General features: G+C 44.2%; 1 protein-coding gene across 8 annotated transcripts in view; it reads right to left on the bottom strand.

Moving 5' to 3' along the window:
• Positions 1–310: 310 nt before the first annotated feature.
• ST3GAL5 (ST3 beta-galactoside alpha-2,3-sialyltransferase 5) overlaps positions 311–17,166 on the bottom strand; it is a 65,525-nt gene continuing 48,669 nt past the window's right edge. For all 8 annotated transcript variants that reach the window (XM_059721462.1, XM_059721464.1, XM_059721461.1 and 5 more), the window contains 5 exons: positions 14,061–14,169; positions 11,365–11,708; positions 9,793–9,979; positions 4,027–4,185; positions 311–2,979 (listed from right to left, as the gene is read on the bottom strand). In XM_059721462.1, the coding sequence (XP_059577445.1) occupies positions 2,716–2,979; positions 4,027–4,185; positions 9,793–9,979; positions 11,365–11,708; positions 14,061–14,169 (1,063 nt within the window). In that variant the 3' untranslated portion in view covers positions 311–2,715. The remainder of the gene's footprint in view (positions 2,980–4,026; positions 4,186–9,792; positions 9,980–11,364; positions 11,709–14,060; positions 14,170–17,166) is intronic.

Genomic DNA, 17,166 nt, shown 5'->3' with positions numbered 1-17,166 from the left:
CCTCCTCTCGATTGCCTGGGATCTATTAAATTAGACACGTGCTGTCTGTAACAGTCTTAACACAGAAAGCAGAACAGCCCATGAAACAATTATAGAAGCAGAAAGTGGTTTCATCAGTTTATTGCTTTTGACAGCCTGAGTCTACTGCCATTTCATGAATGGTCAAGTCTGGACAGAAGCATCCTATGAAATATTTTCTACCCTGGAGAACAACTTTTTAATTGTAGCTGCGGGAGCCAGTGGGAGCACAGTTTAACCCCACCCTAAACCATTTTGGAAAGCTGATGACAAAACTTAACAACTCCAAAGAGAGATGCTAATGTGTTTTCTTTAATCAAACTTTCATTCTATTAAGTTAACATAAAACATGAAAACAAGATCAGTGCGTCGTATTTTGGTGTGACAGCAGCTGATGCAGGATGCACATTAACAGTTCAAATGCCCCTCCTGTACCCTCCCCTACACACATTTTGAACTCTGCCAAACAGTTTTTCACAGAATACTGACTGAGATGAAGGTAGCTCACCATCTTAAATACAGAGGAAAAAGAATCAGTCTGCTATGCATTAACTGAAACACTAATAGCACTGTTTAAGAACAACTGTCTATTTAAAAAAAATGATTCCCGATATGTAAAGAGGTTTACACACACGCACCTTTTTACATATTGGGAATTATTTTTTAAATAAACAATTGTTTTTAAAAACAATAAACAACGTTCTTAAAAACATAAAAAAACATGGCCTAGAAAGGTACTGCTAGTACAATGGTTAGGTGATTCCAAGGACAGGAAAATCTGATAAATATTATGAATATAATTGCTACAACACAAACGGTGCCATGGACACTGAAGGTCTGATGATAGCTGAAGATTCCTATCACTTGCAGTTGGGTCATGGGAAACGCGGGGACTCAGGACTTCCAAAAGAGTATGTTCACAGCTGTTGCGTTCAACATCGTGCTTTGTAAAATGACATTTTATTGCATCTCAACATAATGGCCAGCACCAATTTGCTTTGTCAGATCATCCATTTGCCCTAGTCTCCATGGCAAGGATGAACCCTATGGTTGTGCTCCAACATGGAGTTTTCTTGAAGTAACTTACCATGCTGCTATCTTTAAAAGTATGCTTTATGCATCAGACAAGAAGAATAAAAGGAAGGTTCATCACTTGGATAATCAGTCCGTGGTTTTCAAAACGGTGCCTCACCTGCTCAGTTTAATCAACCGTCTGATACGCTTCCATACTCCAAAAAAGGCATTTTCCACATGCTGTCATTTGGACGGAGTGATAGAAAGCATTCAAACAGAAGGAGACAAATAACTGTTACTATTAGTTACAAAATGAAATTACACTGTCAAGACCAGGTCACAAATTGTCAGTTTGGCTTGTTGTGTGATACATGGTATCCAGCCATGTACTGGACAGTACTTTTGCAAAGGACTTTGTTAAAAGTGGCAACTGTTGTTTAGCAGACATCGTATAGTGCATTTTGCTCCCTCAGTCAGTTTCTTTAAGTTATTTGTGCCTTATAAACGCTAGTCTATGACGTTCAGGAAGCAAACTATTCTCCAGATAAACTTTATCTGCCTCCCAAACGATTCAAAAGGGCCACTATCAGTTCAAACCAATCTTGTATTTAAACTTCTGCAGAGCAGGCCGGATGTTAACTGCAACAATGCAAAGGTTACAAAAAACAAAACAAGAAACTTTTTCTCGTCAGTTTTGATTCCGACAGTGTACGTCCTCCACACACATCTGTCAGGACAAACCCCTTTATAAAGATAGCCCAAAAGCTGATGTCGTCCCTAAAAAGTGCTTTTTCAACTCACTCAAAGGTAACTAGATTCCACATTGATGCACGGTGGTAATTAAACTCCGACGTGAACCAAACTCATTACAACCAGGTATTTTGGAGCTAGGAGAGGGAAAGTAGAAAGTGTTGGCTCAGGTAGAAGCTTTCTGCAGACTAAATCTGGTTACAGCAAGGTTTGGTCCAAATACGTCAAGTGGTTAAAATGATACCATTCTAGACCAAAAGCATGTACACAGGTCAATGATTTCTGTACCAGGCATGCTCAGGTGCTGCATTCAAGAACTGAAAATTCAACTCTGTTGCTGCAACAGATTTTTCTCCCCCCTCCCCTCCCAACTGAAAAAAAGGAAGGCATCTGCACACCGGGGGAATATGAGAGGTTTGAGGAAGGTTACACATAAGTGTGAGATCTACCACTAAGAATAGTTAATCTGCAAACAACGAAGTCATTTAGAAAAAACATGCTTTGCTTTCCTCGTTGCACACAATGAAGAGCTATGCATGAGAACTGGACCCACAAAGGCATGGATACTTCCATGGGAATAAATCTCCTCTAAGTTAGGCAAACACATACTTAGAATGGAGTGTGCCATTCACATATAAAACAACAAAAATCTCCCATTTTTTTCTTCAGTCAATTTAAAACATTAAATATCTTAAAGACATTTCTCTCAACTCAATATTGTATTTATATAGCTAACCACAAATGTGTGCAAAGTAAATCTGGCCTGAAAATATATTTCAAACCCCAACAAACACAACTACTTGTTAAAAAATGTAACAAAAATACAAAAAAATGATGATTCTAACATAATGTCCATAGGATGCAAACATTGAAACGGCCTCCCCACAAGTTTGGAAAAACCTAAAGAAAATACTTTGCACTCAGGTCCAGTCATCAGCTTGACTTAGTGCAGAATTCACAATGTATGCCTCCGGTCAGGTCTTTCACAACTCCTTCTTTAATCAGTTTTTGTAGAAATCTTGTTTCCGTTGTCACATTGTGCATTGTTTGTTCATTCATCGCAGCCATGCAAAGGTTGTCGTAGTAATGCAAAGGCGTGTTGGGTTGTTCAAGGTCATATCCAAATCCCGCTAAGCTCACTTCATCGCATAGATGTGTGGCCAGAACAACAGCAGTGACCCCAATTGTTGGTACGTTCTACAAGGAAAATCACATCTATTTAGAACATAACTCTAGTCCCCTTCCAGTTTTCTAGCCTTCTACCTTTGCAATAGTTTATTAGGAGGCATCAGCTTGTGCTACTGTTATGGAGAAGTCATGAGTTATTATCTCTTCACTGCAAGCAGGACCACCACTTTGAAGGCTAAAAATACTATTTCAGAGTCCATTAGCACATCTCAAATTCATCAAACGAAGAACTGAATGGTTAAAGTCAAACTTCCAACCATGCTACAGTTAAAGACTTACTGTTTGAACAAAGGAGGTAAAACCACTGAGTCTCTGGAACCCGCTAGTGCAAGGTTAACCACGGCTTTTCCTCATCTAGATTAATTGTGAGATCATGTTTAATGCATTAGGCAATAGCGCTCCTCAAAGACTTTGTTCCAATAGAAACCAGTTTTCACTGCAAATTAGCCCTTTATACAGAAGAATCATGTATATCCTACTTTATTTCTTCTGCTGGATATCATACACGCTAAATTATTCACTTATTAACTTACATAAAGCTTTGATTTCACTAATGAAGTACCATCCTTGCATTCTATAATTAGGGCGAAATGCTTCTCAGTAAAGGGGAAGGCAAGTGATTGAGACAGCCTTAAGCATTACATATTTTAGTGGAGTCCATAGCTTAGGACACATCCATTGTGTTGATATAAACTTAGCCCTACTGCATTTTTCTGAAGTATCTTTTTAATACTAAAAAAAGGCATCAGATACAGGTCTCGGTATGTGAACAAACACAAACATAACCCCCAATTTTAAAATGAACCCAGGTTTGTATTTTCCATGGTTTGCAAGAAATCTGTACCACATTACTTTATCAGAATTTAAGAGAAAATAAAAAGAGCCTCTCTGAGAAGAAGCAGTTTCTCTGATGCTTCATAATAAGGGCAAACCTGCACAAAGATGACAATGAAAGAAGAGCCAAAATCTTTTTATTTTATCTTATATCCCATTAGGTGTCTAAAGCCATGAATTTCTTCTCTAGGCAGCATCCTTGGCCAAAAGGTGGCAACTTACCTGATCCCAACCCCAGAATTTTGATCGAGGCTCAGGGTACTGTAGCATATCCAGGGCCGTCTCTCTGACAACTAGCGGATTCAAAATCCGAAATTGCTTTGATGATAAAGGAATTTTCTCGGCAACCTGCTTCCAAAAGAACAGTCGCACCCAGAGAGGCTGAGTAAACGGGAAACAAAACCCCACAATAAGGTAAGATAGGAAAACTTAACACTGCCATAACAAATTGGTATTGAGGACACAGCACTCTGTTTGCTTCCATTAAAACACACGAATCAGATTAAACTGCAACAAAGTGACTTACAACAGACTTCCGAGATCAGTATAAATTTTACTACTCTCAGATTTTTTTTTTTTAAATCAATACTTTAATACCCGCCCCAACCCCTGCTGCTTCCTATCAGGCATGGCTCTAGCTCCATCCCCTCTGAGGCATGAAGCACACAGAAAGAAACTCTGGCCCCAGCACCCACCCATGTGGCAGGGAAAGGGGCAAAGAGGCAGGCACAGGCTACAGGGGGGCGCAGACAGGCTGCACAGGGGGGGATGAGTGCTGCTACTTTTCCCATTGCAATGGTGAGGATGAATTTAAAGATGACCCTCCGAAAATGAGACTCTATTAAATGGAATATTATAACAAACTCATACATTTTCTATATATAGAATCTAATTATTGGGGGGGGGGTGGATTTTAAATTCAAAGTCGCCTTGGATTTGGGTACATACAATACTTTGACTGTCCAACTGTGTTTTGTGTCCATTCCCTTGCTGATCACCCCAGTCCTCTAGACTTTTGGGGGTTTCACAGAGCAAGAGAGTAAACAAAAACCATTCAAAGAAGCAGGAAAATGTGACTATTTCCATAGCAATTGCCAGAGACAGACTCAGGTATCTATTCTCAGCTCCTGTACCTGCTACATTTTACCTGTATTTTGAAATGGGCAGTTCCTCATTGCAAATGTCCATTGAAGGACAAGTGTACTGCTTTGAGAGATTACTAATGCAACAGTCAAATCCAAAAGACTTGCATCTGACCCCCCCGCCAATTAAAAAAAAACAATTAGCAGAGAGGATCTGATGCAGAACTGATTAAGAGACCCACACCCAATGATCCATTAGACTAAGTACAGACAATCAAAAAGCCCAAGTCTGAATCGATTTAATCTTCGCAGGTTAGTCTAAACTGCATAGATTGAACCAATAAGCAGGTGAACAGACATTCACTTTATATTTCAGAAATGCAGCCACATGCCTGCAGTGGCCCAGGCCAGAAGCTGGGGAGTGCTAGAGCAGACAGCTGGGACCAAAGCTAAGGCGCCCACCCTGCAAGTTGGGCTTGGGGGGAGGGGGGTTGCAGGGGAGTTGAAAAGCATTCTGGGATGCTGGGGGACTGTGAGTCAACTTGAATCCGCAGGGGATCTACGACAGAAGTTTAATAAGCTAATTTAACCTAAATCAGCTAAGTCTGATACTACATCCATCCAGATTTATCTTAAACCAGTTTTGTCATTTTGAAAGCAGTTTGTACACACTGAACTTCTGTTGTGTTACAGGTTTGAACCAATTTCTGATCACTTATACTGGTTTGTGTGTAATGTCTATCCCTGGCCCTAAAGTCTATTTCATGCTCTTCTCCATAAAGTTGTGTTCCAATGTGCAAATGAACAATGCAAAAAGGTGCATTTTTTCTGTGCCAAGCACATTCTCCCACAAAGCACCCGGTGAACGAGTTACTTCCTTTCCATCCATTACACTTTCCTGCCAATATAGCAAGAAAAGTAAAGAATCATTCATGGTCTACAGTGGTGATGGATAGCATCACCTACTAAGTTTTCCCAGTACTTCATTACAAGACTCCATTTTCAATTACTGGTGAGTTTTCAATGCTAACCACTAAGGCTGAAATCTTCCATGCCTGCCTCAGATTTGCGATTTTTTTTTTTTTTTTTTTTTTTTTTTTTTTTTTTTTTAGAGAATTTCAGCCAAAAAAGGATCAGTCATTTCTGAGAACAAGACTAAATAAAAGTTTTTCTAACATTAAAGAAATCTTGTTTTTGAAATGCTCTATTGCTTCCATATTTGGAGCAGGGACTTGAAAGCCCTTGGGTGCGAAGCAGCTTTATGTAGGGATCTGCTTTCTCTATCCCTTGAACAGTAAAGGTTAGTAGTTGCACGTTAAAACCCAACTTTTTCATATAGGGATTGTTTGCAATCTGCTTAATTTGCAGCAGGTTACTTGCTGTGGCTTTTACTTCACAATGCACAGCCTTCTTCAATCAGCTGGAGCAATGCCCGAGACCCACAGCTGCCGCACCCTGTCTCTCACAACTGTTTGCCGAGACTCTTTACCTCCAGCTAAGTTCACAAACATGTCTTTGCAGGAGGATTAGGAACCTAACCCTGGCACAGAACCCAGGTTCAGTGCAACTGTTATTCAGCCACTTGTGTAAATACACTGCGATCCATTCAAGTGTTTGTGAAGCACTCGGATAGTGCAGAGATATGCACAACAGAAGAGGGCGTATTGAGTAAGAAATTCTATCTTCAGAGAGGCATTTGAGTAGCCTGCGGCATGTAAGGAATAGGGCCTCGAGGAGAACAACAACAAATAGCTGAGCATAAAGGGAGCAACATCCAATCTTTGCAATAGAAAGACAGAAACGTCAGGCAGGACAGACAGCATACAAATATTTAATTTAAAGATGATGAATATACATGAGGAGCTTGAATTAAGAGTTGCAGGCAGCCATAAATAAGACCATTCCCTTTCTTCCCCTCCCCAAAACAGGTTTTGAAGTTACATGACAGATTAGTTTGTGCCCCACAGAAATCACATCTTGCCTTGATCCTGAGAGATTACGTAGCAAAAGCTTCTCAAAGTTTCACAAGTTTGGCATGTTTATGCCTGTTACACTAAAAATTCAAGTAATTTGGTTTGAGATCAGAAAAACAAAATTTAAGCTCTGAGTTTAAGGATAATTTCTCTGTTAAATTGTTTCAGTATCCCAAGGCAGTCGGACCTAATTTTTGCTTGTAAAACTGCAAAAGAAAAAAAAAATCCATCCTAATATAAAGTACTAAATACTGTACCAACCACTATAGTGCATGCTACTGAATGCATGTCAGCTGGCTGCAGTAACAGATGAAGGTGGTCAGTTCTGCCTGATGGGAGGAAAAAAAAGGACTCTGATAACTAGGGTTATATTCCCTTAACCTGCGTACTTTAAAACAGTTTTTCTAAACCAGCAGGCTGGAGGTGCTGCATGTGAGCCTCAAGGAGGGATAGCAGGATGGGGACTCCCAATCCCTCATCTAAATATACCCGGCACAAAGCTGATTGATGAGCAGGGATCCTGGTTTTCCCTGAAGAAAAAAATCACAAATTCTCCAATAAAACCCCCAAAATCCATGATTAAAATGAAAGGCTCCTCACTCCCCCACTCCCACCCCGAGTCCTGCTAGTGCCCCTCACTCTCCCTGCCACAGCCTGCTGGCCCTACTCGTGACCCTCACTCCCTCACCCCCCAGCTCCCTGCCCCCCCAGCCCTGCCAGAGGGGGTCCCCAGCTGCCAGGGCTATGGGGCCAAGCACCCAGGTCCACAGTCCCCTGCCCCTGGCAGGAGGTGGGGGCTCCTGCAGCAAAGGCCAGCTCCCCCACCTGCTGCCGCTCCAGGCTCAGGCTCCCACTCTGCTGCCCTCCCTTGAGGCCTCCGCAACCCAGCGGCGACACATCCCCTGCGCACACGGCAGCAATAAGGGGTACAACCCCATGCCATTGCCTCCGCAGCTCCCTCTGTGTGGGGAGGGCAGCAGGGGAGGAAGCCCGAGCCTGCAAACTGCCCCGTGCACAGATGCGGGTCATGGGTCCCCCCTCCCCACCCCCCAGGAGTGCATGCAGCAGCAGGGAGCCAGCCCCTCCCGCACAAGTCCCCTGCGACCCGACCCAGTCCCACTCCACATTAGGGGCATGCAGCCATGCATTGCAACCCTGAGCCCCAAGCCCCACACATCACCCACCTGGGCAGCAGCCCCAGCCCCGCCAAGCCACCTCCCTCCCTATGGGGGCCTCAATCATCCCCCCCCCCCACCTTTACCTGTGGGAGCTGCTCTCCAGACTGCCCAGGGGCAGGTGTATATAGATGCACATCCTGCCCCTGCCTGACCACCCTCCTCCCACTCCCTCCAGCCCCTTGCAGGCTGGAACTCTGCCAGCCTGCAGGGAGCTCTTTGCAAAACTGCAAAAATCCACAGGTTCGCTGGTAAAATGAGAAATCCACATTTTTCTCCAGTAAAGGGGAAAATCCATAGTTTTCTCCGTGTTCCTGTGGGAAACAGAAAACCTGGGTCCCTATTGATGAGCACTGACCCCACCATAAGAAGCAGCAGAGCTGCCTGAATCAGTAATACCCAGTGAACCTCAATCTCATGCTGTTGGTAGACTAGTTTGGCAGAAAGGCTAGCACACAGGGATCCCCCAGGTGCCAGAAACACTTTGGGAGAGGAGGACTTGACCATGAAGGAAGGAGTCTGTAGGGTGAAAAAGGTCAAGAATTACTGATCTATAATACCGCTTGTGTTTCAAACAGCTAAATAACCAGACAGATTTTCCTCCAAAACGTATCACTATTTAATAATTCAGAGATACTTTATGGGTACTTGAAGTACCACTATCTATACTTTAGTGCATGGGTTTTCAACCTTTTTTAATAAGTGTAACTCTGGTGGCCCCCTTTTTAATAAGTATACCGCGAGGGGGGGGGGAGGGAGACAAGGACGACGGACAACATGGCGAGTGGTGGCAGCGCAGCGTTTGTGCGGCACTGCTCTCGCCGCACCCCAGCTTTGCTCCCGTGAGGCACTAGCGTGGGATGGCAGCACTTCATTGCCACCCACCCCCACATACCCCCTGGGTCCTTTCAAAGTAGCCCCAAGGGTATGCGTGCCCCTGGTTGACAACCCCTGCTTTAGTGTCTCTTAAATGCTAAAAGAAATGGCTTGCTTTGTTCAAGTAATGAACCAATCTACTAGACACTGAAGTCTGTAACCAACATCAGTTGACAGCAATAACACTACATGCATGCGAGCCTACCTCAGAAGCATTTATTTTAGCAGCTAAAGAAACAGGCTTGGTATTGGGGTTATCCTATTCCTATAGCAGGCGTAGGTAAACCCCGGCACCCATGACACAGCATGGCACGTGAAGGCATTTTGCTTGCCACACCTCAGGGCAGACGGTGGGGGGCTGTGGGGCCCAATCCTTGTTGTGGGAGGGCAGCCCCGGCTCCTTCGCTGCCATCCATCGAGGTGCGTGTGCGCCCGCCGCCAGCAATGAGCCAGGCTGGGGCTCCGCAGACCCCAATGCAGCTGCTTGCAGCCTTTCCGCTGCCTGCTGGGAGCAGCCTGGGCTCCATGGTGGGCATGCACATGTTGGCATGGACGGTGGGGAAGGGGCCAGGGCTGTGCTGCCACAAGGATCAGGACCTTTGTGGCTACCCTGCTTTCTGCCCGTGGCATGCCAACATCTTACAAGGTGAGGCTGAGGGTGTTTTCAGCACTCTGCCCAAAAATGTTGCCGATCCCTGTTCTATACTTAGTTCCATGACTTCGAGCAAGTCACTTAAAGTAAAACATATTTTGACTTGGATTAAGCTTTCCAGATGTTGTAAGATTACCTGCCAGTAAATAAGCACTATCTTTGGAAAAGCATTCTTGTAAGTGTACATACAACACTGATATAAAAAATAGCCTGAAGTATAGCCTACGTACCAATGTTTCATTTTTTATCATTGCTTGAAGCCAATCAAAATCAACACGTTTAAATAAAACGGCAACAAACAAGCTGCCAGGATAATACTCATTTTCAGAAAGTGGGGCTCCCTCTGGATAGGTCATCCTTATGGTAGTTTTGTTACCAACATGAGCCGTATATCCTTGAACTGGTGCATCATTTAATCTAAAGAGTAAAAACAAGATATGAAGTAAACAAGCTGTCCAATTTTATTAAAATAGTGCAGAAATACTTAACAAGTGAATATTATTAGCCATACAATTTGTATTTGAGAATGCTATCAACAAATAGGTCTATTTCTTATCCCACAAATTCAATCACCTTCCATCACCTGTTAGGCAGCTCTATACCAAGATTATTTTAAAGTTTGTATTGTGTCAGTTAAAGAGCCTACACTTCAAAGTGATGAAATAAATAGTACTGCAAGGGTTTCATATTTATTTATTCACATACCACATTCACTTTCCCCCAAAAAATTAGCAATCTAAAATGCGTATCTTTAAATGCAGACAAGGTTCCTTGGGCGAATTTGATATCTTTTATTAGACCAACCCAAATAGTTGGAGTTTAAATGCGTGTCTTTAAATGAGGAAACTGATTCTGAACTGGTCAGTTAAGAAGAGAAAAAAAAAAAAACTTTCTTCATTTTGCCTTCCCAAAAAAAGGTGTACGTCTTATTTGGGGGTGTAAATATGCAAAGACATATACTACATTCTGCTAATTCAAGTTGACCCAAAGCAAGCTCCCTGCTTATTTTCACCAATACTGAAAAAGCTCTGTGCCATATAGCTATCAGTAATACCCACCGAATTTCAATGTCTAACTGGTTTGCAAAACTGTGACTGGAATTCAATAAGTAAGTCTTTTGGCAACAAGAAAAAAAAAGCTTTGAAATCTCTTGACTCTTCAAGAGGAATGATAATTAAAAGCAGTAAAGCCTTATTTTTGTTTCTAAAATTCAACATGGTATTTGTCGTTTTTTAATTTGAGAGTATTTAGCATGAGCTCTGCTGCCCACGTATCATTCTTTCTACCCAGCCTTCTGAAGGAATTAACTTGCCTTTTACTCTTAAAATAAAGTAATAAATCCTTTTATTACCCTGCAGCTTCCTGCACGCATAAATATATGAAATATCAGCGATCATAAAAGCAAACTTGCTCATAAGCTTACCCAGACAACCAAGAGCTGAAGAAGTTAATTCAAATGCCTCGGTCACCACACTCAGACACTCATGTTAAAAACATGTGATGCACTTACAACCTCCTTAGTCTGTGACTGCACCAGTTTCTAAAGTACTATTCTGAACATGTACATTTTGTGGTTATGCACCCTGTAATCATTACAGATACGTGTCCCTGTAACATGCACTTGAGCAAGTTGTTTTCTTCTTCACCATATGCAAAATACTGGAAAGCCCAAAGTCATTTCAATATTAGCAGCTTCAAACAGAGATTTACAAAGTAAATGAGGTTTCAGATTTCTTCCCCACAGAAGAGGAAAACCGCTTGTAAGCAAGAGATAAAGCAGCATGTACAAGAGAAATATGTACCTTATGACAACATCAAACTGATCCAATGTATGACCTAATCCCACGCCGTGGAGGAGTCCACCACTCCCAATGACTACACAACGTTTACAGTGCTTCAGCTTCAAGTTTGCCAGAAACTCGTGCTCTGGTAAAAGCTCCAAAAGTTTCTGGAGCCGATCAGAGAACTTTTGAAATCCAAAGGGTGGTTCATATTTAAACACAGCTTCATCCAAATGTTTGACTTCCCCTACAAAGGGATATATATCTGCATCGTACTTCTCTGAAAATACTCTTCTCATCTCCTTTTTCACAAAAGAAGATCGACATTCTCCTTGCAACACGTGTTTGGCATATTTTTGTGTTCTCTGAAAACAAGAGACATATAATTTAAGTCACAAAAATACTGGCAATCGCAGTAAACTAGCAGATGTAGTCTTTAAGAAGACAAGGCAAGTTGAACAAGCAACTGAGGGAAAATGTTAAAGCACTCAGTAAAAATCTGGAATAGTCTTTGTAGGGTGGTCCTGTGAATTCACAACTTTTAAATCCTCTGGCCTTTTTTTAAGGGTAAATAAGTTTTCATTTGAAAAATGTTAGTAAAAGTGGTACGTTTTTACAAAGCATGTCCATTTCCTGAATGCTTTCAGGAAATATCCAGGTATTTTATTTACAAAGCATGTTAACAGCACAGCAAATGCAGGTGCAGGAAAGCCTACATTTTGCCCTGTCCCACACATCAGTAACTCGTTAACTAAAAGCTGCATTGCCAGTGATGCAAAAACCAGAAACACTACAGATGCAAGACAGGACTTGCAGCATTTGTACCAGTGAACTCGACTTCATCTCAAAAGCATTATGTTTATACAATGGTTTAAAAACCCACTATATCAGGGGTCTGAAACCCCCAGCACGTGTGCCAGAGCATGGCATGCAAGGCTATTTTGCTCAGCACACCACAGCTGGTCTGGACTTGGGCAGCTGCCACTAGCCACGGAGCTTGGGCTGCTTGCAGCAGGCAACAAGAAGGCTGTGCCGGGCTCCAGAGCCCCAGGTCGGGGCTCTGCGGTGATGGCAATTGAGGGTGCGCCTCGGGGCACATGGCTGGGAAGGGACTGAGCAGCAGCACGTGGGCAGGCAGCATAGAGCTGGATGAGCTGAATACCTGCAAGAAGTGCAGCGTTTGGCTGCATCACCCTGCATGCTTGACCCAAGGAACTGGACAGCCTGGGAGGTGCACCCAAGTCAGTGAAGCAGCACTATGGAGCACCAGGCTGCCGGGGGCAAGGGCAGGGTGGGAGGAAGCTCCAGGTCAGTTGAGGTTGGTTGTGCAGCCCTGGTCCCTTCCTCACCAAGTGTCCCAAGGCGTATGTGCAGCCACTGCCGGCAATGAGCCAGGCCAAGACTCGGGGGCAGCCACTTGCAGCTTTGTGGCTGCCTCCTGCAAGCAGCCTGGGCTCTGTGGCAGGCAGCAAGGGCCTGCCGGGACCCTGGACTGCTCGCAGCAGCCCTGGCCTTGCTCACTGCCGACAGCGGCTGCACATGCACATCAGGGAAGGGGCTGGGGCTGTGCTGCCATGACAAAGATTGGGCCCCTTGTGGCTCCCCCACCATCCATCCCTGACCCACCAACATCTTTGAAGTGTAGGTTGCAGGGGTTTTTGGCACTTGGCCCAAACACATTACCAACTAACTGCTAACCTGTCTTATTAAAATAATTTCCTCCCCATCCCATCCACCTGGCTGCACGCCCTTGCTCACGTAGGTCCTAGCCAGTCTCCATGGAGGCCCCCCCCCGATCACTGAGCAGTGACGGTATGGGGCCAGGGCCCGGGGCAGAGCCGCAATCCACTCGCCGCATGCCCCTGCCCACAAAACTGGTGCCCACGGCAGGGGCACGTGGGCAGATCACATGGCTCTGCCCCAGGCTCCAGCCCCGTGCTGTCACTGCCTCGCAATCCCAGCCCCACTCGTCCATCCCACTCCCAGATGCTGCTCCCTGCCTGCCCGCAACCCTGTCCCGGCCACCCAGCCGAGCGCGGAGCAGGGCCACTTAGGGAGGTTTGATGAGCTGTATGCAGGAGGGAATGGGGGGCAGGGAAGGCAGCTTGCCCAGCCCGTGACACTTCACAAAGACTCCATGGCCCACAGGCCCAAATAATTGTCCACCCCTGTCCTAAACACTCTGCTTCGGCTTCTCCGACTCGAATGACTCCACTCTGTGGCTCTCCCCATTTCCCCCAGCCTCTCACTGTAGGTCCATACGAGGAGAGGGAAGCACAATGTCAGTCCAATGACACCGAAGCGAGGAGGTTCTGCTTTCCACCGTTCTGGGGCCACGGACACTGAGGGAGGGTGGGCCCTGACCAGACCCGATTTAATCTCCAGATGCAGTAATCTGTGTTTGGGGTGCTTCAAGTAGAAATCAGGGTAGATATTTCTGAGAACTATACCTACAGCTCATTAGCTCCCCTTTCCCATTTTACCCCTACATCTCTACAGTTTCTCTGTGCAAGTCTCATGCTTCAAGTCTTGTGCAGACCTCAGCTGTTCAATGCAAAAAATGAAGCAGACTGTAATACAAAATTAATTCACCCTTAATTAATTCAAAGGACTTCAGCATATGACTCCCTCGGTATAAATCCGAGTATAGTGGATTTTCCAACACTCTGTTTTGTACATCAGCAATATTTACTGAATATAGGCAAAAGATAACAGACCTTTACACGTTGCGGGTCCACATAATGGATTTTCTTACATGCGTCAGGGCCCCAGCTTAACTTCAGGATGTACAGGAGGCACACGAAAACCAAAATGACTACAAAGGGCCTACAACAAAACAGAGCCATTAATTATCTTTACAGCTGGCGCCATCAGATGAGGCATCTTTTTTTTTCTTCAAAAAGGCTACAACCATTTCAAACAAAAATTACAGAAATACATTTAAATGCAAGCCAAGTTAAGAAACTGCATGATCCTATTGTGGTAACCTGCCTTCTCTCTCATGCCAAAGCTCTTTGTGTTTAAGTGATAAATATGGAGAGTGATCGCTGATAATTGCTGACATCTTGGTGTTGTGCCTATATTGCTTGATTTAAATGTCTCCTTGGAGTGACCTGCATTAAATGGCTGCTCTTTGTCAACTTGCATGCTAGAAAGTGCCTTTGGCTTGTTTGGTTTTAAACAGATTTACTTAGGGTTGGAAGGGACCTCAGGAAGTCATCTAGTCCAACACCCTGCTCACGGCAGGACCATCCCCCAACTAGAATATCCCAGCCAAAGCTTTGTTGAGCCGAGTCTTAAAAACCTTCAAGGATTGAGATCCCACCACCTCTCTGGCTAAAATGTTCAGTGTTTTACTACCCTTCTAGTGAGCAAATTCTTCCTAATATCCAACCTAAACTTCTCGTGCTGCAACTTGAGACCGTTGCTTCTTGTTCTGTCACCTGCCACTACTGAGAACAGTCCAGCTCCATCCCCTTTGGAGCCCCCCTTCAGGGAGTTGAAGGCTGCTATCAAATCCCCTCTAAGTCTTCTCTGCTCCAGACTAACTAAGCCCAGTTCCCTCAGCCTCCCTTCAGAAGTCATGTCCCCCAGCCCGCAAACCATTTTTGTTGCTCTCTGCTGGATCTTCTCCGATTTTGGAGACTGGAGTCCACATCCTTTCTGCAGTGAAGGACTCAAAACTGAACACAGGATGTGGTCTCACCAGGGCTGAATAGAGGGAAATAATCACTTCCTTTGACCTACTGGCAACACTTCTATCAATGCAGCCCAGTTTGCCATTAGCCTTCTTGACACTGTTGGCTCATATTCAGCTTCTTGTCCTCTGTAACTTCCAGGTCTTTTTCTGCAGAGCTGCTGCCCAGCCAGTCAGCCCCCAGCCTGTACTGGTGCATGGGACTGGTTTGGCCTAAGTGCAGGACTTCAAACTTGTCCTCACTGAACCTCAACATTTCTTTTGGCCCAATCCTCCACTTTATCTAGGTCACTCTGAATCCTAGTCCTACCCTCCAGCATATCTACTACACCCCCCAGCTTGGTGTCATCTGCAAACTTCCTGAAGGTGCACTTTATGCCATCTTCCAGGTCGTTGATGAAGACATTGAACAAAACCGACCCCAGGACCGACCCCTGGGGCACTCCACTTGATACCAGCTGCCAACTAGACATGGAGCCATTGATTACCACCCTCTGAGCCCAATGCTCCAAACAGTTTTCTATCCACCTTACAGTCCATTCATCTAGTCTGTACTTCCTTAGGTTGCCTGCGAGAATGTTGTGGGAGACTATATCAAAAGCCTTGCAGATGTCAAGGTACACCACATCTGCTTGTCTCCCCACATCCAAAGAGCCAATATGTCATCATAGCAGGCAATCAGGTTGGTCAGGCATGACTTGCCCCAGGCAAATCCATGCCAACTACTCCTAATCACCTTCTTGTCTTCTAAGTGCTTAGAAATGGATTCCTTGAGGATATGCTCCATGATTTTTCAAGAGACTGAAGTGAAGCTGACCAGTCTGTAGTTCCCTGGATCCTCCTCCTTCCCTTTCTTAAATATGGGTAGTATGCTTACCCTTTTCCAATCATCCGGGATCTCGCCTATCCACCATGAGTTTTCAAAGATGATAGCCAACAGCTTTGCAATCACATCAGCCAACTCCCTTAGTACCCCTGAGTGCATCCTGCCTAGCCCAATGGAGGTGTGCACATCCAGCTTTTCTAGGTAGTCCCTAACTTGTTCTTCTGCCGATTCTGGCTGCTAACCTCCTCCACAAACTGTGCTGCCCGATGCAGTAGTCTGGGAGCTGACCTTGCCTGTGAAGACTGAGGGGAAATAGGTATTAAGTATTTCATCCTTTTCTGCATCCGCTGTTACCAGGTTGCTTCCCCCATTCAGTAAGGGACCTGCACTTTCCCTAATCCTCCTCTCGCTACCAACATACTTGTAGAAACCCTTCTTGTTCCCCTTCACATCCCTTGCTAGCTGCAACACCAGTTGTGCTTTGGCCTTCCTGATTTCATCCCTGCATGCCTGAACACTGCTCTTATACTCCCTCCCTAGATATTTATCCAAATTTCCACTTCTTATAAGCTTCCTTTTTGTGACTTAGTTTACTGAGGAGTTCCCTGCTAAGCCAAGCTGGTCTTCTGCCATACTTTCTAGTCTTCCTGCCCATTTCTGGTCAGAAATGAAATATTGCTCACATTCAGACTAAAATCCACTACTGAAAACAACTTTTGGATGCTCCTAAATCTAATTTCAGTTGACTTGAAGGCTACATTGCAAAATTTAGCTACTAAAAATTTAGCATTTGGCTTTTTGTTCTATGTGCCATGGTACTTTTTGCTCTGTGTCATACTAAAGAGACAGCATTACAAGAGCAGCTCTAAATGATGCTGACTTTGTGGTTTGGACACGTTCCGTAAAAATGAATATCGTAAGTACTAAGAGATACCAGTAATCTGAGCTCAGTTACCTTAGGTGGAATGGCACAGCATACTTCCCCTTATTTTAAATTATGCATTATAGTATTTATCTGCAATAATTTTAAATAATAAGTTCTCTCCTCTTGCTCTCCTACCCACCATCCCCCACTGGCATCAACAAAAGCAATGCTTTTAACAATTACACAATTACTGTAATGGTCTTAAGACTTTTGAAGGATTAGTCCTTATCTCCATCACCCTCCACACTGAGAGAGAACTGCTGGCTTAAGTTAGATAATAGTTATTAAAAACATGGCCTAGTTCTGAGAAAGATTAAAACAAACAGTAAAGAAGCAAAAGTATTTTGAACTGCCAGTATGGAAGATTACCTAGCA

Source organism: Alligator mississippiensis, chromosome 2 (assembly GCF_030867095.1).
Source record: "Alligator mississippiensis isolate rAllMis1 chromosome 2, rAllMis1, whole genome shotgun sequence".
NCBI lineage: Eukaryota > Metazoa > Chordata > Crocodylia > Alligatoridae > Alligator > Alligator mississippiensis.
This window is presented reverse-complemented; position numbering and strand designations above follow the sequence as displayed.